Below are 26,904 nucleotides of genomic sequence, written 5' to 3'. Positions count from 1 at the left end.
ATCATCTGGGACTTTTAAAAAATGCAGATTGGGACTTCCCCAGCGGTCCAGTCGTTAAGACTCCGCACTTCCACGGCAGGGGGCATGGTTCAATCCCTGGTCGGGGAAGCCAAGACCCCACAAGCCACATGGGCAAAAAAAAACAAAAAAAACAAAAAAACAAGGCAGATTCTCAGGATCCATCCCCAGATATTCTAATTCAGTCTGAGAAGTGGGCCCAGGAATCTGAATTTAACAAGCAACCTTAATTAATTATGATGCAAGTGACTTTCAAACCACACTTTGAAAAATATGGTTCCATTTTGGAATTTGGGGCGGCAGGTGTAGAGGGGAAAATAAGGTGGAGAGAAAGCAGATTACTAGAGGCTCAGCGAAAAGCCAACCACACAATATGGCACTTTTTACAGACCCATGTCTAACAGCAGAAAGGACTCTAACTCCTTTTAAGATCAGAGTTCCACTCTACCAACAATGCCTGAAATGTTTTTTTTCCTGCCCTCAACACATTCCCTGAAGGAGAAATTTCTTACTTCTTCTTGGAGGACTGATGGTACCTGTACATAAGAATGCCTCAATCTTGACAGCGGAGGTGCCACCATCTCCACTCCTCCAGAGAAATGGTCACCATTACACACACCCAAATGAGATGAGCAGTATCTTGAAAGGACTAGCAACAAGTTAAAATGAGTTCAAATCAAAATATCCCTAGTGGGAAGCAGCTGCATAGCACAGGGAGATCAGCTCGGTGCTTTGTGATCACCTAGAGGAGTGGGATAGGGAGGGTGGAAGGGAGACGCAAGAGGGAGGGGATATGGGGATATATGTATACATATAGCTGATTCACTTTGTTATACAGCAGAAACTAACAACATTGTAAAGCAATTATACTCCAATAAAGATGTTAAAAAAATTAAAAAATAAATAAGATAAAAGCAAGTAAAATAAAATGATTGTTAATAGATTTAAAAAAACCCCAAAATATCCTTATAAGAAAAATACAAGCTATCAATCTATTCCCAGCCTATCTTCAACCAAGAATTTGTCATAAAATGCAACAAGAATGGGGTAGGAGGTGATCCAAGGGTCAGCATGCAAAAGACGCAGGACAAAAAGCAAGAGAACCTCAGAACATCAGGAAAATATTCCTCACTAGTGTGTTCCCCTGGGTTTTTGCTTTTTGGCCCCTCAAAAATATTCAATTGGACTTCTTTACTGCTTTGGTGGGATAAAAAGAAAAATTTTAAGTCTTTGGCCAAGGCTAAAGTCTTGGAACAGAAGAGGAACAAGCCAAGGCTGTTTCCAGAAAAAGTGACTAGGAGTATCAAGTCCTGCACAAGATAGAGCACTGGTAAGCGTTCCAAGATCTGGCTTCCTGAACCTAGATTTCCATAAATCCATGATTAAGTAATTCGTCGACAGTGCCAACAAGATTTTCCAAAGCCCACTGGCATGAATTTCTTCAGAGTTTCTATGTGAAAGTTTCCTAACACCTGTGAAACACTTGGAGTCAAGGCACTGCTACTCCAAATCACAGGCATCAGAGCTGGTATCAGACAACCAGAGAGGCAAATTCAATGTCCCACGGGTAGGGGAAAATCTCTCCCCTCCAGTTTCTGCTTTAGGACAGGATGACCTATAGGGAATACAGGGGCATTTTGTACTTCCTATAACACAACCCAGAGAACATGACAAACCCTAGAAGATACTAGAATTAAGTAAAAAGTGAAAAAGTTCAAAAAGTCACAGCCCACATCAGTTCCGTTCAAGTGTGTTCAAGATCTTGGTGATCACTTAACCTTTTTCTTTCCTTTTCTTTTTAATTGAAATATAGTTGATTTACAACATTGTGTAAGTTTCTAGTGTACAGCAAAGTGATTCAGTTTTTTATATATATATATATTTTTCATATTCTTTTCCATTATGGTTTATGACAGGATATTGAATATAGTCCCCTGTGCTATACAGTAGGACCTTGTTGTTTATCTATTTTATACATAGTAGTTTGTATCTGCTAATCCCAAACTCCTAATTTATCCCTCCTCCACCCCCTTTCTCCTTTGGTAACCGTAAATTTGTTTTCCATGTCTGTGAGTGTGTTTCTGTTTTGTAAATAAGTTCATTTGTATCATATTTTAGATTCCACATACAAGTGATATCATATGGTTATGTTTTTCTCTTTCTGACTTACTTTGCTTGGTATGACAATCTCTAGGTCCATCCATGTTGCTGCAAATGGCATCATTTCATTCTTTCTTATGGCTATGTAGTATTTCATTGCATATATATATACCACATCTTCCTTTGTTTTCAAATGGTTGTGCTGTGCGTGCACTCGTGGGATTTTATTTCCCCGACCAGGGATTGAACCCGTGGCCACGTTAGTCAAAGCGTCGAGTCCTAACCGTGGGACCACCGGGGAAGTCCCTACCACATTTTCCTTAACCATTTCTTTTATGTGAGTTGGAAGGAGAAGAACCTGGGCTTTCTCTTTTGTTTTTTCTAATACAGTCCTCAGTTCCGAGATTGAGACTTCTCTAGAGGAAACCAGAACTATTGGACAATAAGCCCGAGAAAGACACACTGTCATCTGCGACTAAACAAACTTATTTTCTTCAGAACATGATCCACTGCCAAGCCTCTCTGGGTTGCAATATAGATACAGGTTCAGTGTCCACGGTAAAATTTCCTTCCCTTTTTGAACATCCAGAAATTTAAGTCTGAATGAGGTCAGCAGAAGTGCTAGACTAAATTTCTGATAAAAAGATCTTCAGGTAATCAAATGGCATATCTAGTCCCTCCATGAAGCAAACATGGATGGTAGGTATTGCAGTGCCTCTAATCATCACCTTCCAGAACAGGGACATACCCAGAGTTGAAGTGACATACAGTCCATGTTTTTGCCTTTGGCTCAGAGGATCCCAAAAGCCACATAAAACCAACCAAGATCTCAACCTCATGCAAGATCTCAAAATGAATTAAGAAGCAGTGCCGTAACAGTTTTGTTCTTGGACACTCATGACATTTCTACGGAATTAGGGACTCAGCATTTAGTCATCTCAGTTCATCAGATGACCTGCTTATTCAAAACCCCCCTTTACTCTGAGCTGTGGAAAAACAGAGAGGGGTTTTGTAAGCAGCCATTTAATCTTTATCTTAAGCTATTCTTGGCCCTACCGTCTGACAGATGTTACATAGCATCAGCCCTGACCTCACAGTGTAGAAAACTGGAGAGGAAGAGTTTAATGAATAGTGGTTGGCAGGAGGAAGAAAAAAGCCAGGGGAAGGGGGAAACTGAGATGGCAGTTGCTACAGCAACAGTAACAGTGCAGGAGTGGGTGGGAATACAGGCAGATAAACAGGCAGACCCTGATGGCAGGAGGAGAAACTGGGTGTGTGTGCTGACTGTCAGGATACAAGGCCACAAAGCTAGAGGAATGTTAAAGGGGAAACAGGCAAAGTCTAGAAAAAATCCTAAGCAGGAGAGGGTCTGAAAACAAAAATTACAATTTGGTATCTTCTACAAGAACACTTATGCAAACAGTTGAAAACAAGAGAAGAGAGGAATGCAAAGGAAAGGGGAGAGAAGGCCAAAGTGCTGACCGATGAGACACGATTATAGGAAGATGGCTTATTTCATACAGGAGCCACTTACTGAGAATGTGTCCAAAAACCAAAGTCACCTCTAGTTGGCAATAATATAAATGTCTTAGGATAACGGCTTTCAAACTTGTTTATAGTAAACCTTTGTAGTAAGTACATCTTATACTGCATTCCAGTACACTCACATTTATTTAGCATAAATTCATTAAACAACTTACTGTCTGCTGTGTGCAATGCACTGATTTTCTATTTTCCATTTTCTATCTAATAAATACTTGTGACCATCTAAATTAATTTCATGGCCCAATGGATTACTGAAAGAGCTTCCTATCTTATCTCCTTGCTTCCACTCTTGGCCCATGCTTCATTTCATCCTGAACAAGACAGCCAGAGGCATGCTGATCCATGAGTCAAGATCACATCATTCCTTTGCTGAAAATCTTCCAGTGGCTTCCCAGTTCAACCAGATTAAAACCCAAATTCTTTTTTTTCTTTTGAAGGTTTTAAATTTTATTTATTTACTTACTTACTCATTTAACTTTCTGGCCGCGCCACATGGCATGTGGCATCTTAGTTCCCTGACCAGGGATGGAACCCACGCCCCCTGCATTGGAAGCACAGAGTCTTAACCACTGACCACCAGGAAGTCCCCCAAACCCAAATTCTTTATAATGCCAACAATGCCCTAGACAGCCCCTCAATCCCTATGTCTCTGGCTCTGCCCCCTAGCACTCATCTTACCTTACTCTGCTTCAACCACACGATGCCTCCTTCCTGCTCCTAGAATACGTCAGACATGTTTCTGCGTTAGGGCTTTTGCACTTGCAAATCCTGAGGGAACGTTCCTCCCCAGATATGAGCATGGTTCGTTCACTCAACTCTTTATTCAAATATCCTTCTCAATTAGGCTTTCCTGATATACCCTATGCAAAAATGCAACTTCCCCAATGCTCGCTCTCTCCCTTGCCTGCTTAGTTTTCTCTACTACATGAATCACCATCTTACATACCATATATTTTTACGTACTTATTTTTGTTTCTTATTTGTCCTTTTCCACTAGACTATTAACTTTTATATCTTTTCCTGTGCATCCCAAGTGCTTACACAGTGCCAGACACACAATAGGCATTCAATAAGTAGATGCTGCATGATCTAATGGATCATGAGTAGCAGTCTGAAAAACCTGACTTAGAACATTAAACAAAACAGGCTCCACAAAGGTTCACCTGGCTCCTGACATTTGTCTGCCCACAAAGTCTAATCTTGAGAGGCAAGCAGAAGAGCAACATAAAAATCAGAGAAATAGCAGGAGGCTTGAAGATCATCGGAGTCAAAGTTTTCTTTCACAGGCAAAGGACTGTGGCCTAGAAAGTAAAATGATTTGCCAATGACCACTTAGGTCTTTTCCTCCTCACTGACACCACCACACGTCCTTCAAATGAGTTAAATTTATCTACCTGCTAATAAGCAGCCAGCAAGAAGGAAGACTTTAACAGGTAAACAGGTATCATAATTTTATCTTGTATTTTAAAGCAAGTTTCTGATATTTGTAAAATGAAAGTTCAAAAGGAAAATTAATAGTTAAACTTTAGGAAGTCAATTACAAGCTAAAAAAAGAAAATTTATGTATCAGGTTTCAGAAGGTAGACAGTGAACTCTATAGGATTTGAATACATGCCTTATCCAATTATGTCTAAGGATAGATAGTGATAAACATTTGGATTGATGGATGTACTGAGACCAACAAGAAGATATGTTAATTAGACTATAGCATTTAGGTAATTTTTTTTATACCTTTCATTTTATTTTCCAAGTTTTCCTACAATGAACATGAACTTCTGTAATCAGAAGAAAATACATCATTCTAAAATGTCATCTCAAACATACTCCCTCTTTAATTAAGGGACCACAGAAGATAGCTTTGAGAAGAGTATGACAGTGGGGAATTTAAAGAGCTTCTTAATTGAAACTTCAAATAATATGCTGCCCCACAGGATTCTGGTGTAGATGCAAATCTGAAATTAAATCATTGTTTTAAATTTATATAATGATAGTTAAACAAAAATTTTCAAAGGACTCTGAAAATTTCAGTGTCCCTCACCATCCTTCTCAATGAAGGCAAATAATATCCCTCCTTTGAAAGGTTTTTAAGTACTAAACAGGCCTCCCTTGGTTAGCACTGGACATAGTACCAGGTTAGATCTGAAACTACACCTAGTTTGATTTCATTCTGCAGATCCACCATTCCACTTCCCAAGCACCCATAAATAAATGGCAAAGTTGTATTACTGGAATAAAAAACTGATTCAAAACACAAAGTTTTTAATGTAGAATTCAGAAACATTAGCAATGTTCTTGGAAAGTCTTCTATACGTGGGCAAATTCATGGATAAATGAAGCCAAGATTATTAAAGAGTGTATGAAGACATCCCCATCTAAAACACGTGACTCACACCAGATAAAATACAAGGGGTCAAACCTAAGGTCACAAAATAAAAAGTTCAAACTATGAAGAATTCACTGAAGGAATCAAATCACGATAGATACCCTTGAAGAAGCCACAAGTTCTTCATTAAATTTAATTTCCAAATATTACTCAGCCATAAAATGGAACGAAATTGAGTTACTTGCAGTGAGGTGGATGGACCTAGAGTCTGTCATACAGAGTGAAGTCAGAAACGGAAAAACAAATACCGTATGCTAAATGCATATATACGGAATCTAGAAAAACGGTACTGATGAACCTAGTGGTAGGGCAGGAATAAAGATGCAGACGTTGAGAATAGACTTGAGGGGGATGGGGAGGCTTGGACGTAGTGAGAAAGTAGCATGGACATATATACACTATCAAATGTAAAACAGATAGCTAGCAGGAAGCTGCTGCATAGCACAGGGAGATCAGCCCAGTGCTTTGTGACCACCTAGAGGGGTGAGATAGGGAGGGTGGGAGGGAGACGCAAGAGGGAGGGGATATGGGGATATATGTATACATTTAGCTGATTCACTTTGTTATACAGCAGGAACGAACACAACATTGTAAAGCAATTATACCTTAATAAAGATGTATAGGGACTTCCCTGGTGGCACAGTGGATAAGAATCTGCCTGCCAATGCAGGGGACACGGGTTCGAGCCCTGGTCCGGGAAAGATCCCACATGCCACAGAGCAACTAAGCCTGTGTGCCACAACTATTGAGCCTGCACTCTAGAGCCCACAAGCCACAAGTACTGAAGCCCCCATGCCTGCAGCCTGTGCTCCACAACAAGAGAAGCCACCGCAATGAGAAGCCCGCACACCAAAACGAAGAGTAGCCCATGCTCGCCGCAACTAGAGAAAGCCCGTGCGCAGCAAACGAAGACCCAATGCAGCCAAAAATAAATAAATTAATAAATAAAATTTTAAAAATAAAGATGTATAAAAAATTAATTTCCAAGATGTTTGTAAATTGTATCATCTAATCCTTGCATTAATCCTGTAAGGTGGACAGTGAAGGTAACATTATTCTCATCTCAAATTGGAGGAGACCTAGGTCCTGAATGCTTATGTGACTTGGCTTTAACCATACAACAAATAAGCAGCAGAAATAGGGCCAACAAGTTGTTTTCTGCTTCTTGGTTCAACAAGATTTCACAGAATACGCTCTGGAGATGGATTATTCCACCCAGCAAAAAAAAATAGCATCATATAACAATGCATCAGGGCCAGAAGGATTCATCTAAGTAATTCACTTCATACCCTTCCCGGTAGTTCAGTAACTCATATATTCAGGCATGCCTTTACTGAATAAACATTTATTGAATACCTGCTAACTATTCTAGACAATATGCTAGGCACATGAATTTAAAGATGAAATAAGATGAAAGGACACTTTCAAGAACTAATCAGGGACAAGAAAACCAACAGTTTCCTTCTATAACATGAATAGTGTTCTAATAAGGGGAATATGTGCTGTGAGAGACACAGGAAGAATATCTACCATCCACTGGGTACACAGGAGGGGGAGCAGTCACAAAAGACTTCCTAGAAGAAAAACCTAAGCTGACTCTTAACAGAGAGAGTCAGAGAGTTGACTCAAGTTCTTAACTGGCAAAAGAAACGAGATAAATCTGGATATGTTAATATAGATAAATCCCCAACATACACTGATGGGTGAAATAGTCAAGTTGTAGAATAACTGCAGAGTGGTACATCATTTGTGTGAAAAGCATACATGCATATAGAAACAAAAATCATATATTTTCTATGGGTACATGTATAAGCATATAAAAGCAAAGAAAAAGTTCTGGAAGCATATACTACAAACTCCTAACACTCATTACCCCCAGAGGAGGGGGCAGGGGACCAGGACTGGAAGAGGTAGTCAGAAGGAACTTTAGCCTTACTGACAGTTTTAAAAGGAGAATGTTATTATGTGTTACTTGCATTTAACTTTTTATTTTGAAATAATTATAGATTCAGAGGAATTTGCAAATAAATTTCCTTGTAAAAAGAATTTGCAAAGAATAAAAATCATATGATCATCTCAACAGAGATGCAGAAAAAGCTTTTGACAAAATTCAACATCCATTTATGATAAAAACTCTCCAGAAAGTGGGCATAGAGGGAACATATCTCAACACAAAAATACGATAAAGCCCCAGCTAACATCATACTCAACAGTGAAAAGCTGAAAGTGTTTCCTCTAAGATCAGGGACAAGACAAGGATGCCCACTCTTGCCTTTTTATTCAACATAGTTTTGAAGTCCTAGCCACAGCAATCAGAGAAGAAAAAGAAATAAAAGGAACCCAAATTGGAAAGGAAAAAGTAAAACAGTCACTGTTTGCTGATGACGTGATACTATATATAGAAAATCAACAAGGTTCTTTGAACCCTTTACCCAGACTCTCCCAGTGTTACCACCTTGCATAACTACAGTATGATGTCAAAACAAGGAAATTTACATTGGTACAATCTATAGAGCTTACTCAGATTTTGTCAGTTATACATGCACTCATTTGTGTGTGTGTGTGTGTGTGTGTGTGTGTGTGTGTGTGTGTGTGTAGCTCTGTGCAATTCTATCACTTGTATAACTTCATGTAACCACAATACTTATCTGTACCATCACCACAAGACTTCCTTGTGCCACCCTTTTATAGTCACATCCACCCCCTCTACCTCTAACCCTAACACCTGGCAATGACTAATTTGTTCTCCATCTCTATAATTATATTCTCCCATGAATGTTATATAAATGGAATCATGCAGTATGTATCCTTTTGAGATTGGCTTTTTCATGTAGCATAATTCACTTAAGGTTTATCCAAATCGTTGCATGTATCAATAGTTCACTGTTTTTTATTGCTGAGTAGTATTCTATGGTATAAATGTACTACAGTTTTTTTTGTTTTTTAACTATTCTCCCATTGAAAAACATATGGGTAGTTTCCAGCTTTTGGCTATTATGAATAAAGCAGCTATGAACGTTCATGTTCAAGTTTCTGTATGAAAGTAAGTTTTCCTCTCTCTTGGATAAATGCCCGGATGCGCAGGCTCAGCGGCCACGGCTCACGGGCCCAGCCGCTCTGCGGCATGTGGGATCCTCCCAGACCAGGGCACGAACCCATGTCCCCTGCATCGGCAGGTGGACTCTCAACCACTGCCCCACCAGGGAAGCCCAAGTTTTCACTTTAAAATAGTTAATTTTATGTTATGTAAATTTTATCTCAATTTTTAAAAAAGAATACCTTTCAGAGATACATACTAAAGTATTTACAGAGGAAATGATATAATGCTACATGGAAATGGATCCAAAATAATTGGGAAGGGAGGTCACAGAGGAAGAATAAATGAAATAAGATTGTCAATGGGTTAATTTAAGCTGGGTGCTAGGTATAATGGAGTTTATTTTACAATTCTACATATATATATGTGTATGTGAATTTTTTAATATAAAAAGCTTTTTAAAAAGAAGAAAAAGTCAAGATTTGATTTTAAAATAAAGTGTACTTGATTTAGGAATTTGATATCACCTCCTCCTGAACAACAAGAGTTGGGGAGAATTAAAGGGAGGATATGAACTGGAACATGCTTCCACAACTCCCATCCGTTCACCAGGCATTCCCCAGATGCTCTGGTCTGAAGCTAAGTCTCTTTCTATAAAAAGGCACACTGGTGAGAATGAATGGACACAGGGAAGCTCTGGCCTAAAGCCCAAAGACCCTGGGTCCAAATGAACACAGCAGCAAATTCAACAGACCTCTGAATAATCACAGCTTCCACCTTGAAGGATAAGCAAAGTTGTCAGATCACCTGGGGTATGTATTAAAAAATGGCAGATTCACAGGTTCTGTCCCAGATCAACAGTTCAATCTTTGGGTCTGTGCTTTAGGAAGCAGCACGTTAACAACCTCCCCAGGTGATTCTGATGCCCTCTGAAGTTTGAGAATCACTGGGTTAGGATACTGGGGCCCTGGTATCTTCTAGTGGCCAAAGCTGATTCTAGAGCTCCACCTTGTGGCCCAAAAGCCAGAAAGCAATTTTGCCAGAATCCTTGACTTCCATACATCACTAGTTGACAGGTGTCCAAAGCCCCAGAAGAACCCTTACAACCTCCTCTAAGGATTTATTCCCTACAGATGACATTTTGATCCATGCCATTACACTCAGGGAGTTAATGAAAACATTACAGAAAGCTAGCTTTGAGAATACATACTATTTTGGGATGAGTGTAACACTGTACTCATTCAATAGTTACTAAGGGTCCATAACATTCTAAGCACTGTGCTAGGCGATAGAGATTAAAAATAAATAAAACATGGCTCTGTCCTTAAAAATCCACAGAAAAACATGAGAATTCATAGTACAGATTAGGACAAGTGCTTCCTTCCTGAGAAGTAATTCCTGAGCACTGGAAGGAAATAACAGACATAATACTGGTCTGTCTGGAGATAAAACACAGTCACAGGAAAGATAATCAATGATGGCAAAAGCGGTGACTGAGACATGCAACATGAATGCCACAGGCCGTAAGCATTATACTTTACAGAGGTTCTAGATAGAGCGATCCCTTCTGCTAGAAGTGAGGGCAAGCTTCATTCATTCAGCATGTACTCTGTGCCAAAACTGGGCTAGATGCTGGGGACACAGCGAGTAAAGTAAGCTTTAAGAGTATGTAACAGGGAGACACAGCAAGGACGTCTGCACTGATGGGCTTCCATTTGATCTTGGACCTTGAGGGGTAACTAGGATTTGAATAGGAAAAGAAAAATCAAGAAAAAAGGAGAAATTCTCCTCTGTGTGTTTGTATGCAGAGGAGGAGTTACAAGGGGAGAAGGGGCACTGGTACCAGCGAAGGGGTTGACTGCTTGCGTAACGAGTTTTTATTTCATCCAGTAAACTAGGTCATACATTCATTCCCAAAAAAACATTTTCTTGGAGCATCCTGCATAATTGGTTCAGGGGATATGGCCATGAAGAAAGATAAAAGGCAGCCACTACAGCTCCTGGGTAGGGGAATGGCAGAAGTGATGTTTAAGGACATGTGCTATGTGCCAGAAGCAAGAGGCAGGTTAAGAAGCCAGTGTAGTCAACACCTTATGGAAACAGTGATATGGACCTGAAATAGGGCAGGGGCTTTAAGAACTGAAAATAGTGGCCAGGCACTAACACAGAGCAAGGCTGGTCATGGCAGAGGGAGGGAGAAACAGAAGAGTCAAATGGGACTCTAGGATTTTAGCCAGGATGAGTACAAGAGTGATGGCGACATTAATAAAAATAAAGAACTTAAAGATATACAGTTTTAGGGGAAAAAAACAAGCTTTTATTACAGGCTTCAATAGATGGGACATTTGCCTGAGTATTGGATATATACATATAAACACTAAAGATGGGTGAGTGGGAGAGGAGAGAGAGAAAGCAGAGTATAAATGCCTTTTCGGGCCTTTGAAGTTGAACACTTGGGCTCTATTTTCCCATAATAGTATGAGTAGCCCTCAAATGCAATGTGGCAGAGATTGCCTAGGTGTTCAGAAGGCAAGGAGTTACACTTAACTTGGTCTCTACAGAAGTAGGATTGGTACAGGCCGAGAGAACATTTAGGCCCCAAAGCCAGATGAGTTACTAAGAGCAACTCCTTTCTGAGAGCAGGAATTTGCACTCACTACCCATTATCAAGTGTGTAATTTACACAACACGTAAAAGCACCAGCTTATAAGGTAAGTCTTTACAGGAATTCCTGGCTTGCCCTAGTTTTATTATTGAGTGGGAAAGAACCACTCTCTTTATTATCCTTGTCAAAGCAAGACATTGTTACCTGTCACAGAACTAACGGATCCTGACAAAAACTGACAAACTAAAGATACGAGAAGGGAGAGAGGTGGTGAGTGAACAGACAGCTAAAACAGGCAATGAAAACGGTGAGACAAGGAGAGTAACAGCAGGGAAAACTTCACTCTTCCTGAACGCTTTGGGTGTTCAAGGAGTTCAGTTTTGAAAACTGTTCAGAGGCCACTGCAATAGTCCAAGCAAGACATCATAACTGGGATGTTGGCAGTGATAAAGGAGAGGATGGTTGTGAAAAGACATCAGCAGAAATAATCTAAATGAAATAAACCAAACCTCGCCCAAACTTGCAATGCATACTTGTATATGTGAAGTTTTCTCTTATCCAGTTACTTATACTCAAGTTCCCCAGCTATGCCCCCTTCATTTCCACTAAAATCCCCAAAGCAGACCCTCAAGCTCCAATGACTACATGACCAGGGAAGTAACATAAATGAGAGAAGCACACCCGGATTAAGACATCAAGGAGTGGTGGAACCTGTAACACATCCCAAAGGTTTAAAGAGGAACCCATGATTCAACTTCGGCTGACTGTTGCCATGTGAGAATAAAGGTCCAATGATATCAGATCTTTTGAATTTTTCAAGAGATGTTAGAAACTGTGATTTTTTCTGTGTAATTTTCTAAACACTATTACATCATGTAGGCCAAGCAAAATATCTCCGTGGGTTGAATATGACCTATGGGCAACTAGTTTACAACCTCTGTTCTAAAGCTTTACAAAAGAAAAATTAAGAGCATGTGCGGGTTTCCAGGGTTAGGAGAGCGAGAAACATGGGAAGTCAGCATGAAGACTGGGGCTGGGCCAGAAAACAGTGAAAAGGGAGGCAGAAAGTCTAAAGGCCTCAGACTCTAGAGTTGGATAGGCCTGTATTAAAAAAATTTGAGAGGAATTCTGACAAAGCTTTATTTCAAGGAGGCATAGATGAAAGAAAACTAGAACATACAGGGGAGGATATAATACACATATATGCATGTTATTTCACCTCTCTGTACCTTGACTTCCTTATCATCAAAATAGGAATAATAGAATCTATTTCATAAGGGTGTCATAGGATTAAATAAGGAATTATTCATGTAACTGTCATTATCCCCAGCATGTAATGCTTAATAAATGTTAGCTATTATTTATTATTATGAGGCACTGAGAGGTGAAGTAACATGCTCAAGATCACATGGCTATTAAGGTATACTACCTGGCTCTGTACCCAGGATGTACTTCAGATCCTACACTCTAAACCATCAAGCTCTTCTGCCTCCCTTTACAATCCGTACAATAGGAAGTCAGATCAGATGATAACTGAAGTCCCTTCTAGAGCTGACACTTTATTCTACCAGCCAGCCCTCTAGTCAGCTTATTTCAGGGCAGTAGTAGGACAAACATGAACCTGTTCACACTCCTATGGGCTACCTGCTAAAGTGGAGAGACACAGCTTAGGCTTGGGGTAGGGCAGGGAAACCGTTCCAGCATGGAACCACCCATAAGGTAAGGTAGGAAGGGAAAGATATTCAATGTGAGCCCCCCTTATTGTTCCACAGAGATATATTTGTTTCTAGGGAGCCAGTGGGCCACTTGAAAAGGCCCAGAATTCACACATGTGCCCAAGCTACTACAAGCTGGAAGTTACTTAGAAGCCTGCTAAGGAACCACAACAGGCTCTAAATCAAGAATCTTTAGAACACTGAGTGACTCATCCTCTTGGGGTTCAAAGGTCTCTATGAGAACCTGGTAAAAGCTCTCCTTGTCCCTAGAAAAAATGCCACGTGTGCTCACTCAGATACACAAGCACACATGATTTTACCTGCAATTACAAGGGGTTCACAAATTCCCTAAAATCTTTCCCTAGACTTTAAGTATCCCTGAAATAGATCATCTCTCCTGTTCCAGGCTTGTCCTCCCAGGCAATTCAGAATTGTCCCAAGATCTGGGTTGGGGTTTCCAGGCAGCTGTGTTTAGGAGACAAATCATCCATTGCAACTCGGCATAATTAATCCTGCATGGAAAAGACAAAGGGCCGTCTCTTTCTCCCGATACCAACTTGCACTGAGAAAATTCAAACAGAAAAGATCTGCAGTTTAATCCCCAAACACTAGTGGATGTGAAGAACAGGACCTCAAGAATATTTCACACCCTTTTTCTGCCTCATATCCAAAAAACCTTAGAAAAGTTGAAAGAAACAGGTAAAAACATCCTAGTCTCCACAGCACTGTGCTCCTCCTTTTATTCTAAAAAAGGAATCAGTCAAGATTGCCAACTAGCTTTACTAGACGACTTTTCTCCCACATGGGCTTTGAAAACTATAGGTTACCAAAGAAACCACATAACCTCACCCATAAATGAAGAAGTAATCAAAACAAGAAGATGTTTTTCCCCCATAAGACCTGCAACAGTTTAAGTGTTCATGACAGTCTGGAGATGCATGTAGTCTCATGCACAGTTGGTAGGTTTGTAAATCAGTGCAGCCTTTTGTGGTCGTGGGAAAATTTGACAATTTTTATAAAAAATGTAAAAACGTACACTCTTTGTTTGATGCAGCAATTACCTAGATATTTTTGCAAAGGTAGGCCAAGATAGACGTGTGATCAGGGTCAGTGAAGCATAGTTTATAATGGCCCAAACAGGAAACAAGAAGTCTGGTTGCTGGGTACATCATATGAATGGAATACGATGTAGCCATTAACAGAATGTGCTAGATTTGCAAGTGCTTACATGAAAAAAGCTCCAAGACATATTATTAATTGGAAAAAGAAGCTGAGCACAGTGGTATTATTATGTGGTTCCTTTAGTCTAAATTCTTTTAAGAATATATATTCCTTATGTGAGTTACACACATTAAGTTATGTTCTGGACAGATACATAAGAAACTGTTCACTGTAGTTACCTTTGGAGATAGTGACTAGAGACCAGGAAAGAGAAGTACTGTATTGATGTAAAACATTTAAAAAACATACAAGCAACAGAGATAATCTTGAGATGGGATTTTCTTTTTCTATCTTTTTTTTCTATTCATTATACTTTTCTGGATATAGACCTTAAATCTAATAAATGTTACAATAAAAGTAAAGCAGAAATCTCAGAATTTTTTTAAAAAGAAAGAAGCCATGTTTAGTGAGGAGACAAGTAAAAATGGGAGGAGGGCCTCAATATAATGCACAGTAAGAAGCTGGTAGGGGAAAATCAGAAGAAGCATTAACGTTCAACCCCCCTCTTCTCTCAAGACACTGCTAACATCATGAACTGCTCAAGCTTTCCACTGGGGATGAATAGCTCAGGGCTCACTCCAGTTGCCAGCTATTCATTCTCAGTATGGGAGATAGCAGGTTGGGAGAAAGCTGGCATCTTTAGTCCAAATTCTGCCTTTTGTGATAAGGACAAGGCAGAACAGTTGTTCCTGAAGAGCCCAACGTGGCAGAGGAGGCTTGGGCCGAACACAGGAGACTGTCTTCCTGGCAGAGAACAAGCTTCCCTCAGCACACAGCGTAAATGCACAATAGGGGTCCTGCTACTACACGCATTTCAGCCACGTGGAAAAGAAAGAGCCAGGTGCATAGGCAACAGAGAGCAGGAGAAATCTCTGCTGCCCTATGGAGCCTCAGGGAGCCCTGCTCAACACCAGGGATCCCCTTCTGGGCTACACAGATCTGCCATAGATCCAACCTCACCAGACTGCCCCATGGAGAGAATTAGCTAGAATTAAAAATCACCAAGGAAGGTAATCCTCTGTACTCAATTGCCCCTTTCATCCGAGGCCCATGAAATAAGTCATAAGCTCGCTTACTTTCCATGATACTCTTCTGCAATAGTACCTTAAAGTGGGAAGTTAACTCCATGTAGAATTTTCAGAGGAGCTAGCAATGCATGCAGATCTTTCATAAAGCAAGGTTTGGCTTCATGCACAGATGCCATGAAAGGTCATCTCTCCCCCATGGGATTTAAGGAACATGAAAGAGGCTCCTACTTGCCCCATCCACATATTTCTCTTAATGATGTCTGAAATTCCCCCATTAGTGATTCGGATCATCAGCTCAGAATTGTCCTAAGTGTGCTCTTTAATAATGCAAACAGAAGGGGAACACATTAGGTCCCTAACACTGTAGTGCAATGGCCCTTAACCTTTACTGTTGCAGTCACTGGTCCTTTCGTGAAACTGAAAAAAACTAAACTCCCTTCTCAGAAAAACATACTTAGATGAATACACAATATAATTTCCATGCAGTTTGGGGGTTCACAGTCTTCCTGAAGCTCATATTCCCTTCAGCCCGGGGTTAAGAATCCTCAGTTCAGGGGCAATGCATTTAACAAATCACCATCATTCCTCCAGAAGACCTCCCATGCATTTGGGGAACCCTGGACCTAAAGATAGAAGGTAGTGCTGAAGAGAGCTCTTCCATTGCAAAGTTTGCCTAGAACTGATCCTGTCTAGAGTCCAGATTACAATTTATGATTCCTCCTTAGCAAGGAGTGTGGATGTCTCACACTGCCTGCCCCCTGGAAATAGGGTCCCCCTGGCTTCAGAGACACTGGGATATGTTAGGAGATGTCCAGCTGAGATCAACTGCCAACCAGGTTCTCAAGACTGTTGCTGACTGATGACATTACCTGAGAGTTGAGTCAGGGGAAACTTTTAACAACTTCTGAATAAAGGGGGCTCACCTCTGAGGTTTTCGAATATCCCAGAGTCCCACTCCTTCCTTTGAATTGGCTGTGGCCAATAACCTGGGCTCCACAGGGTTGAACATGACACTGTGAAAGGCTGATGGGTAGTTGGCCAGGCAGAAGGGCTCTGTGAAGAGAGAAATTCTGATCAGTCCACTTCAGGCACTGCTGGGCCTGTGGCAGGCAGACAAGCAGGATGTGAAAGCAAGAGGAGCACAGCCGTTAACAATCACCCCAGTGGGCTGGAATCCAGTGTAGGACATCATTCCAGTAGCCACGCTTGTTCACAAGGTCCCAAGTCCTGGCACACACCCTTCTGCACCAGAAAGTCTGCAAACAGCAACTTAAACACATATACACAAATTTTAAACTATAATGCCGATAAATAAACATAGTACCTATTCAGATCCTGTAACAAAACAGAAATGGTCACTGTAAATGGGAAGTTAAGCTGTTTTACAGTAAGTAAAATTGAATTCCTCATGAGCTAAAAAAATTCACAATCAATTACTGGTAGGATTATTATACCTTAATCCAAATTTACTAGCTTTAGAAATTGAAAGTTTTAAAACTACACAAAGATTTAATGAAGACAAAATAAAACAATAGTGCAGTTTTTCCTTCTGGTAATATTGCTCCCTAAATTGAAAAGAAAATAGCCTCAGTCTAGAATTTTAGGATTTCATTTCATCTAGTACTTGAACTTCTCTTGCATCCAGCCAGTTTCTAATCAACTTCACCTTGAAACCCTGCAGCCTCTTGCATATACTAGCTGGCTCCAGGTGAGGAAGGAATCACTTTGCTGCCTGGGGGGACATACTCCTATGGAAGTTGTTTAGAAGCAATAGACAGAAAGCACTCCTCAGTCTATGATTTCCATATGTGATACTTCACAGGCCTCTGGGCACAGGGAGTGCTCAATAATCTCAGCCACGAGGCAGTTCAGACAAAGGAGAAGTTCACGTACCAAGCAAACCACTTCATTCAACCATAGCTGCTGCTTTTGGCTACCAAACCTATCTGACTCTGAGAACAAACTTCTTTTATAGCCTGAACCTCAATAATGAGCACAGACCAGCATGTTAAATGCTCAGAATACAGAAGAATAAAAAGACTCAGAGCCTGCCAGACAAGGTAGGCAAGATAGTAACTCTATGTGCATAGGTATGGTCATGACAAAGCTGCACCAAGAGTGGGGCTGGGGGTGGCACTGAGGGTATGCTGGAGGAAAGAGCCTTTGAAGATAGAGTGACAGAAGTCTCTCTGCAGGAAATGAGCTGAAAAGATGCATTTCCTGAAGAACTTCAGAGAAATTCAACAAGACAAATTCTTCATTTTACATTTCAGAGACCCAAAGAACACATTTGGAAGAGGAACTCACCCAGACAATCCCCCTTAAACAGAGGGTATCTGCTATCATTTTAAGTTCCTACACACAGTGAAGGTGAGGTTCTGTGGTTCTTTCAGCAAAATAACAACCCTGGATCTAGGATGTAACAAAGTGCACAACACGCCCATTCTCTGTAAGTAACCAAGAATATGTGCATGTCAGCACCATGCACAAAGCTGGCCCTTGGTGGCTACTCTCTACAAATGAGGCACCACATGTTCTGCTCCTTGGGGCTACTACACAGCAAGATACTGTGGTATTTACTCCAGGTGCAAAGGTCTGTGGAGATTCACAAGTGATTGGAGGAGGACTGGCAGAGGTGCCTCACTTCTGAGTACTCAGGGGTAAGGTGGGACCTCCAGAGACACATTTATGTCGCTGAGTTTCCTCTCCCTTTATAGCACTTCTACCCAGGCTACTCAAGTCATAGACTGGATCTGCTATGAAACTGACATCAAACTCTTCAACACAGTCCAATCACCTTTTGCACAGTGACCCTACCTCCATGGGGAGATTCCCGGATGTCCCAGATGAGAACCCGACCATCATCTGAGGAGCTGGCAAAAATGTTGTCATTCACTGGGCTCACTGACAAGCCATACACCGCATCTTCATGAGCAAACACATCTAAGGTCTCACTGCTGAGAGACAGAGAGCAGAGAGAGGCACACAGGCACACACATACACACAAAAGTAGTGCAGAGTTAAAGCCCTCTAGTTCCTAGAATGGAGTTCTCTTTCATTTCCAGGAGAAAGTCAACCTAGCTAAACCCAAAGGATATTACATTTACTAAAAAGTAGGTATTCGACTTCCAGGTTAAAAAAAAAAGTATTACTAAAGAGATAAGACTTCACGACAAGTTTGCTTTTTGCACTAAATAAGCATATTTAAAGGTGACTCAAGGGAATTCCCTGAAGGTCCAGTGGTTAGGACTCAGCGCTTTTCACTGCTGGAGCCCGGGTTCAATCCCTGTTCGGGGAACTAACATCCCCACCCCCAAAAAAGTGACTCAACTGATAAGTTTTATGTTTTCACTTACTACAGAATGCATCTGCTTGTGTACAGTCTTGGGGTGGTGCTGGATTTCCAAAAAGCGAGGGAAAGCTTTAAAGCAGCCCTGATGCCAGCAGGGGTAGAAGAGGGATTCCTGGCAGTCTGGCATGATGAGTAAAAGCATGGCTCCAAAGCCAGGCTGCCTACGTTCAGATCCTAACATCACTTGACTTTAAGTTACCTAATATCTCTATGCCTCAGTTTCCTAATTGAGATCATAATAGTATTGCCTCATAAAATTATTGAGGGTTAGATATTATGCTTCCTTCCCTTACAACCTCTCCCTTTAAATTTTTACCTGAAAACTATAATTTTATATCAACTTTGTAAATCTTTTTCAGCAAAGGACAGTTGATTTCATGTTATTTTCTTCAAAAGACAAGAACTATTTCGGTCTAAAGAGATACCTGCCTTTCTTCTTACGAAAGATAGAGTTAATTACCTTCACATACCAACAATCTATTTACCTTTCAACATCATGGAGGATAACTTGCTCATCATTTCCTGCAAGGGAAAAAGCAGACATTTGGTAATTCCTGCAAAGTGATCCTGTTCATATTACAATTCAGTATTTTAAAGATTTCAGGAAAAACAAATGAACAAAGTCAATGTTAATATTTACAAATTAGGAGTGTTAATTAGAAAAAGGTTTATAAAAATAGTGAAGAAGGATAGGATATTCTTATAGAGAATTTGAAAAAGCATAATAGCACGTAGATATAACATAATAAGTTTCCAAAATGCATTATCCAGTGGATGATTAAAAAAACAAAAAACTGTGGCTATTCAGGAAAAGAATAAATGATCATGGGCAAATCAATCCATTCATCCAAGCTAGCTTTTTTTTTTTTAAACAAAACATTCATTAACTGTGAGACCTGGAAAAATATCTGTAACTTTTCTATGTCTCAGCAAAATAGGAATAACAATTGTATCTACTTCATAGAGTTATCGTGAAGACAAGAATATAAAAGCATTTGGAGTAGGACTAAGCCCCTAACAAACGTTTGCTACTATTCATACCCTCATCATCTTTTATAGCATTAAAATCTAATGATAGTGTGATCCTAAATAATGGGAAAGATTTTATCCACAACTTTTTTCTCTTGCATTTCTCAAGGAATCTAAAAATACTGCATCCACGATACGTGTAGTCCTGCCTTCAAATGGTTTATATAGCCAAAAAATAAAAATCCCAAAATGAAGACAGTAAAAAAATTTCCCACTCTATGCTAAAAGCATAAGCAGTAGAGACGTGGCCAGGTCATCTTAAAGTCCTCACTGTAACTCTATGGTGGGTTCATACCAAGTAAATCAAACCCATACTAATGCCTTTTAGGTAACAGGCACAGAATGAGGTGCTGAGGATACGAGAGGAATGAATAAGATTGAGGAATTCACAGTCCACCTGCACAAACAACTAATAGTGACAAGACGGGTTATCTTATTGTAGCGATATGCTCTACAATGGGAACACAGATAAAGGAGCAATTGTGTCCTTTATTAGCAGGGTGAAAGTACGTGGCATAAAGGGGGAATATTTTTATGGGGAAGGAGACACTTGAATAGAAACTCAAATAACTCAAAACTCTTACCGATGGAAGACTTATGGGAATTGGTGGGGTCTGGACAATTAATCATGGCCTATGGAGGAACAGTATGGGCAAAAGGCACAGAGCACTTAAGATGACAAGTGATTTAGTGAATTAGAGCACAAGATGCAGGGGAGGAAGATGAGGCCAGATAGGCAGACTGGATCGAGGCTTTATCCTGTGGATGGACATGTAGGATCAAAGGTCCACATGGTTGAAGAAAACTCGTATAAGCAATGAATAAGGAGAGTTAGATACCGGTAGCAGAAATCACAGCAGGACACTGCAGTAGTCCAGGCCAAAGATGAGGACCTGAATCAGAGCAGTCGGTATAACAAGAGAGCAGAAACTAAAGGATGGATATGAGGCTTCCAAAATAGATCTGACAGTGTAGTTGGTGACATACAAGATGTGAAAATGAAAGAAAGGCAGGTCTGAAGCTGACTTTGAGATTTCTATTAGACTGAACCATATGAAACTGTCATTTTTTTAAGCTGAAAATGCTCCAATGTCAGCAGTTTCTTAAAAGTTAAACCTAACAACTTACATAATTAGTTGAATGATGATAATAACCGAGAAAGGGAAACCAGGAAACAAGAGGAAATACTGTGCAGGGGAGAAGGACTAATAATCTTAGTTTTAGATCTGCTGGATTTAAATTACTTTTGGAAAACAAAGGTAGATATTCAGTGGGGAAATCTGCAGTGCAGAAGAGAGGTCAGGGCTAGAAATGTAGTGGTCAGAAAGGAGTGTGACTGATGAATGCCATCATCAAGAGGCTGGCTTGAGCAAAAGCCATTCCAATTATACCCCAACACAACGTTTTTTCACACAGGAGCCACCCATGGGTCATAACACCAATTTGAGTCACAACCTTTAAAATCTTTAAAAACAAAACAGAATAGAATAGGAAAAAAAAAAAAAATCAGAGTGTACCACACATACTAAGGTTAAGTACTCTTTCTAACATGTTTCTGTGTATCAGACTGCAATGTGAAAAGTTTTCTACCAAAAAAGAGAGAAAGAACAAGAGCAAAGGAGAGAAAGGACAGACAGACATTAGTCTAATACATGTGTCTAAACTGCTGTAATACAGAGAAGACAAGCTATGGGAAAACAGTAATTCCACAACTCAATGAGATAAAGGAAGGAAAATTAAGGAATAATTTTAGCACTCCTTTATCTGAAATCCCAGCCACAATTTCCCAAGGGGAAATCTTCTCACCTCCAGAGAATACTTTGGTGTTCCCACTGTTGAAAGCCAGGCAAAAAATGTTGGAATGATGCTCTCCTTTCAGCTGTATGGGCTTAACTCTGGAGTGGATAGCTTGTTCCATGTGCCATAGTAGAACCCGGCGATCATCTCCTCCTTGAGAGGTGAGTAAGAATCTAGAGTTAAAAGAGCTGACATTTCAAGGCTGACATTTGGTTTTGCCAGCCTGAATCCCATACTTTCCAAAACTGCATCTTCCCAACTCTGTGAGATTCTGATGGGACACATAAACCCAGAACTCTACCCCCTTAACCATCAGTAGACACATGGCCTCTAAGCCACTCACTTTTCCCCAGAAATTACATCTTGAACAGATACAGAGAAATTTCTGAATTTCCAGAGACCCAGCTGTTTAAATATTTCTTCATTTGCTACCTAAAATCCTTCCACTAATGTCCCCCCACCTTTTTTTTGTCTAACAGAACCTGAGTTGGTTTCTACTGCTTGCAATCAAAGAACTCTAAATATGCTAGTATTTATACCATAATAGTTTCCAAAGCACTCTCCTTGATGTGATCTCACTGACTATGGGACACCAGACAAATGACAACTGAGGAGGAATTGCCTGTCACAGTAGCAGGGTTAAGACAGAACTTGGCTCTCATGAAGCTCAGTCCAGCTCTTTCCTCTGCATAATTCTCAATAGTCTGAGTTGAATGAGCAATATTATACTGCATGAGCCAGCTCCTGGAGAATGAGAAGATACATGCTCTACATATTCTTTATATTTGCAAACGCATTCTACACATCTGGAAGGATGAACAATGGGCTGTAAACAGTGGTTACTACTTCCAGGGAATAGGATTAAAAGAGAGGTAGAGGACAGATTAAGAGGGTTTCTACTTTTACTTTATAGATTTGGCACTGCTTGACTCTTTTTTTTTTTAATTTTATTTATTTATTTATGGCTGTGTTGGGTCTTCATTGCTGCACGCGGGCTTTCTCTAGTTGTGGCGAGCAGGGGCTACTCTTCGTTGCGGTGCACGGGCTTCTCATTGCAGTGGCTTCTCTCATTGTGGAGCATGGGCTCTAGGCGCGCGGGCTTCAGTAGTTGTGGCACGCGGGCTCAGTAGTTGTGGCTCACGGGCTCTAGAGCACAGGCTCAGTAGTTGTGGCACACGAGCTTAGTTGATCCGCAGCATGTGGGATCTTCCCAGGCCAGGGATCAAGCCCGCGTCCCCTGCATTGGCAGGCAGATTCTCAACCACTGCGCCACTGGGGAAGCCCTGCTTGACTCTTTACAACAAACCTTTATTATATTCCGAATAAAAATTTAACTTACAACAGGAGCAAACATGGGCAGCAAGCCACAGTAAGCTCTATACCTCTGCCTCCCCTCCTCCATGCAATATAATAGCCACAAATTATATCACATCCGTAACAAGGGCATACCATGCAACCATTCAATCAGTAGATCTCTAAGAACTAACTCAGAAAGATGACCAAAGGTCTTTGTTAGGGGAAAAAATGAGGTGTAAAACAGTATGCATACCAACATCCATTTGTGTAAAACAAATTTTTAAAAAGCTCCAATACAGCAGGAACCTTGTCAGTTTTGTTCACTGCAGAATTCCCAGCACCTAAATGAATGTCCCAAAGGGCAGACATTGAATGAATATGCTTATGCTTGCATATCTATGCTTGTATTTGCAAATCTAGATGGCTACAAAAGAAGTTTTTAGTGGACACCACCTCTAGGCTAGAATTGTTTGGAGACTTTACATTGTGGTAAAATATAAATAGCAGAAAATGCACCATTTTAACCATTTATAAGCATACAATTCAGTGGCATTAAGTATATTTGCAGTGTTGTACAACCATCACCATTACCCATCTCCAGAACTTTTACATCATCCCAAACTGAAACTCTGTACCCAATAAACAATAACTCTCCCCAGTGCTCAGTAACCACCATTCTACTTTCTGCCTCCATGAATTTGATTACTCTAGGTACTCCCATATAAGTGGAATCATACATTTGTCCTTTTGTGTCTGGCTTATTCACTTAGCATAATGTCTTCAAGGTTCATCCATATTGTAGCACGTATCAGAATTTCATTCTTTGTAAGGCTGAGTAATATTTCATTACACACATACCGTTATTTTTTTAGTCCATTCATCCATCTATGGACATTTAGGTTGTTTCCATCTTTTGGCTATTGTGAATAACGTTGCTAAGAGCATATGGATGTACAAATATCTGTTCAAGTCCCTACTTTCAGTTCCTTTGGGTATATACCATTGGAAAATTTTATGTTTTAATTTTTACTTTATACCTTCCTTTACTACTTGACATTTTGCCATAAACATATTTCCTCTTTTAGTAGGAAAAAAAATCAGTAGAAAACATAGTAGCCAAATCATACTTATTCTCCCTCCCCTAGAAAGAAGTTGCCTTCATTTCTTGAGTTCCTTTGTTTCTTGAGATCCTTCTTCCTTCCATTGTCTGTCAAAAATCAAGTCCTGTGTCCTCCTCCAAAGTATTTCACTGTCAACCCTTAAGGGAATGATCCCTTAAGTATGGTCCACAATGTTCTGTGTTTATGATCTGCCTAATTCAACTATGAGTTCTCTGGCCTGGGATGGTTTTCTAAATTCTATGTCTCTTATAAGTTAAGGTCATGAAAATAAGCTTTGGGTTTTTGTTGTTTTATTTTCATGAAAAATGGCATAAAGGGGTTTTCCTCCCTATTAATAGATTTAGACAGGCCATGGGCACTTTAGTTCTACCTAGTCTCTACTCTTACTGTTTTTCCCCAACACTTGAGGCCACAGGTCAGGGACTTGGCACTGTTTTTGTTACTTTATATCTTATATTTAGAGAAATATTTCTCTGTGCCCATGTCTCTATCAAAAGTGAAAAATTAAAAGATAAAGAGGCCCACATGTTTCTTCAACTTACTCATGTTTCTAATCTAATCTCCCTGAGCCTGAGTTTCATCAAATACAAAACTGGGATCATAACAGCTCTACTCGCATGGGTTTTACAGATTATAAAGTCAAGTACAAGAGAGTTAAGTAATCTGCCAAGGTCACAACAGTAAGTAAAGTGGTTGAGCCAAGATTCAAAAGCAAGCAGTTAAGACTCCCCACTCTCTTAACCACTATTCTGGATTGCTTGCCTTATAGAATGAAAAACAAACCGTAACTGACAAAGCAAATTCAGCTGATGGACAACTGAAAGGATTCTCTGACTTGGTAGCACAACTCAAAAATGAGTAGGTAAGAATAAAACAAAGGACCACAGGAATAAAAACAGAAACCAACTTAAGTGGAGTACACAGAAGGAGCAGGGACAGGGACCAGGAAAGGCTTTCCTGAAATTATAAAGATTCTAGCAATGCACAAAGCTGATAATGGCTTATTATAAAGAACATACAAAGAATTCCTACAAATCAACTTTGAAAACAACTAGGAAAAGAGGCAAATATGACAACTACAGAAGAGGAAAACCAAATGGCCAACAGAGATTATAGAGGATATCAACCTCTGTATTAATCAGGAAAATGTAAATTATAATTTAGATACCTTCTTACAAAATGGCACAAAGAAATGTACAAAAGAATGTTCACTGCCTCACTGTTCATAATAGCAAAAAAAAAAAAAGGTAGATAACATAAATATCCATCAATATATAAACTGATAAAACCGACTGGAATACAAACACGAATGAAATCTAAGCACAATGGAACACTATACAGCATTTAAAATGAGCTACAGATACGTGTACTGAAATGAATACATCTTGAAAACCTAGTATTAAGTAATAAAAACAAGTTTCAGAAGGATACGTAAAGGAAAACATTAAGTATATAGTTTTAAATATGCAAAACAATACCATATTATTTATGAACACACAAATAACAAAAGAGGACTTCAAATGTACCTGTAAAGTTTTATTTCCTTTAAAAAAAACAATAGATTAGAAGAAAATTTAACAAACTGTCAACACTTTGTCAAATCTGATTGATACTTCTCTTCTTTATGTTTAAATATTTCATGACATTGTTACATCTATGAGATATAGTAACAGTACTGTGATCATGTTAAAAAAGAAAAAAGTTCTTATCAGTTAGGGGTACATTCTGAAGTGGGTGAAATGGCAAAAATCTGTAATTTCCTTTAAAATATTCCAGAAAATAAAAAGTAGGGGGATAGGTGATTAATAAAATGTTGATAATTGTTGTAGATGGGTACACTACATTTTTGTATATGCTTGCACATTTCCATAAAATAAATAAATATACATATTTTTAATGTTCATGATAGAAAAAGAAAATAAGACTCTCCAGGATGTGCTGGGATACCCATAGCAAAGAAATATAACTGTGGGCACCTCTGTGTTTGTTCATTAAGACCTATGCAGGCAGTACAACCTCTCTTGAACTGCAGCAGCTTAAAAAAAAAAAAAAAAGTTCAATAAAAAAGAAAACAGAATATCTATACCTATGCGCTCAAAGTCATAACCATTCTCAGCCAAAGGATCTTCCCCTATCATCCAGTCAGCATTATCTTCAATGCTCATTCTAGATTTAATTTTGCCAAATAAATTCTTTCTGATTTTAAAAGAATGGTTATTTGTAGAGTGCCTTGAGATCAATTTAAAACGATGTGTCCTGGGGATTCCCTGGTGGCACAGTGGTTAAGAATCCGCCTTCTAATGCAGGGGACACAGGTTTGAGCCCTGGTCCGGGAAGATCCCACATGCTGCAGAGAAACTAAGCCCGTGCGCCACAACTACTGAGCCTGTGCTCTAGAGCCCGCGAGCCACAACTACTGAAGCCTGTGTGCCACAACTACTGAAGCTCGTGCACCTAGAGCCTGTGCTCCACAACAAGAGAAGCCACCAAAATGAGAAGCCCACGCACCACAACAAAGAGTAGCCCCTGCTCTCAGCAGCTAGAGAAAACCCCTGTGCAGCAGTGAAGACCCAATGCAGCCAAAAATTAAATAAATGAATAAATTAATTAAAAATAAAATAAAATGATTTGTCCTTAGTACCTAAAATGACGATGAC

The 26,904-nt window shown here is 39.8% G+C and overlaps 1 protein-coding gene across 5 annotated transcripts in view; it reads right to left on the bottom strand.

The window, feature by feature from the left end:
* Positions 1–26,904, bottom strand: part of DCAF5 (DDB1 and CUL4 associated factor 5) — a 95,188-nt gene that overhangs the window by 45,484 nt on the left and 22,800 nt on the right. For 3 of the 5 annotated variants that reach the window (XM_019922123.3, XM_019922116.3, XM_019922110.3), the window contains exons 2-5: positions 21,840–21,983; positions 19,490–19,526; positions 18,470–18,609; positions 16,576–16,705 (exon numbers count right to left, since the gene is read on the bottom strand). In XM_019922123.3, the coding sequence (XP_019777682.1) occupies positions 16,576–16,705; positions 18,470–18,609; positions 19,490–19,526; positions 21,840–21,951 (419 nt within the window). In that variant the 5' untranslated portion in view covers positions 21,952–21,983. Of the gene's footprint in view, positions 1–16,575; positions 16,706–16,811; positions 18,441–18,469; positions 18,610–19,489; positions 19,527–21,839; positions 21,984–26,904 lie in introns of those variants that run through there. The other 2 variants (XM_019922128.3, XM_073800324.1) reach the window with 2 other exon arrangements.

This window comes from Tursiops truncatus, chromosome 2 (assembly GCF_011762595.2).
Source record: "Tursiops truncatus isolate mTurTru1 chromosome 2, mTurTru1.mat.Y, whole genome shotgun sequence".
NCBI classification, from domain to species: Eukaryota; Metazoa; Chordata; class Mammalia; order Artiodactyla; family Delphinidae; genus Tursiops; species Tursiops truncatus.
Note: the sequence above shows the minus strand (reverse complement) of the source record. Positions and strands in the feature narration are given on the sequence as shown.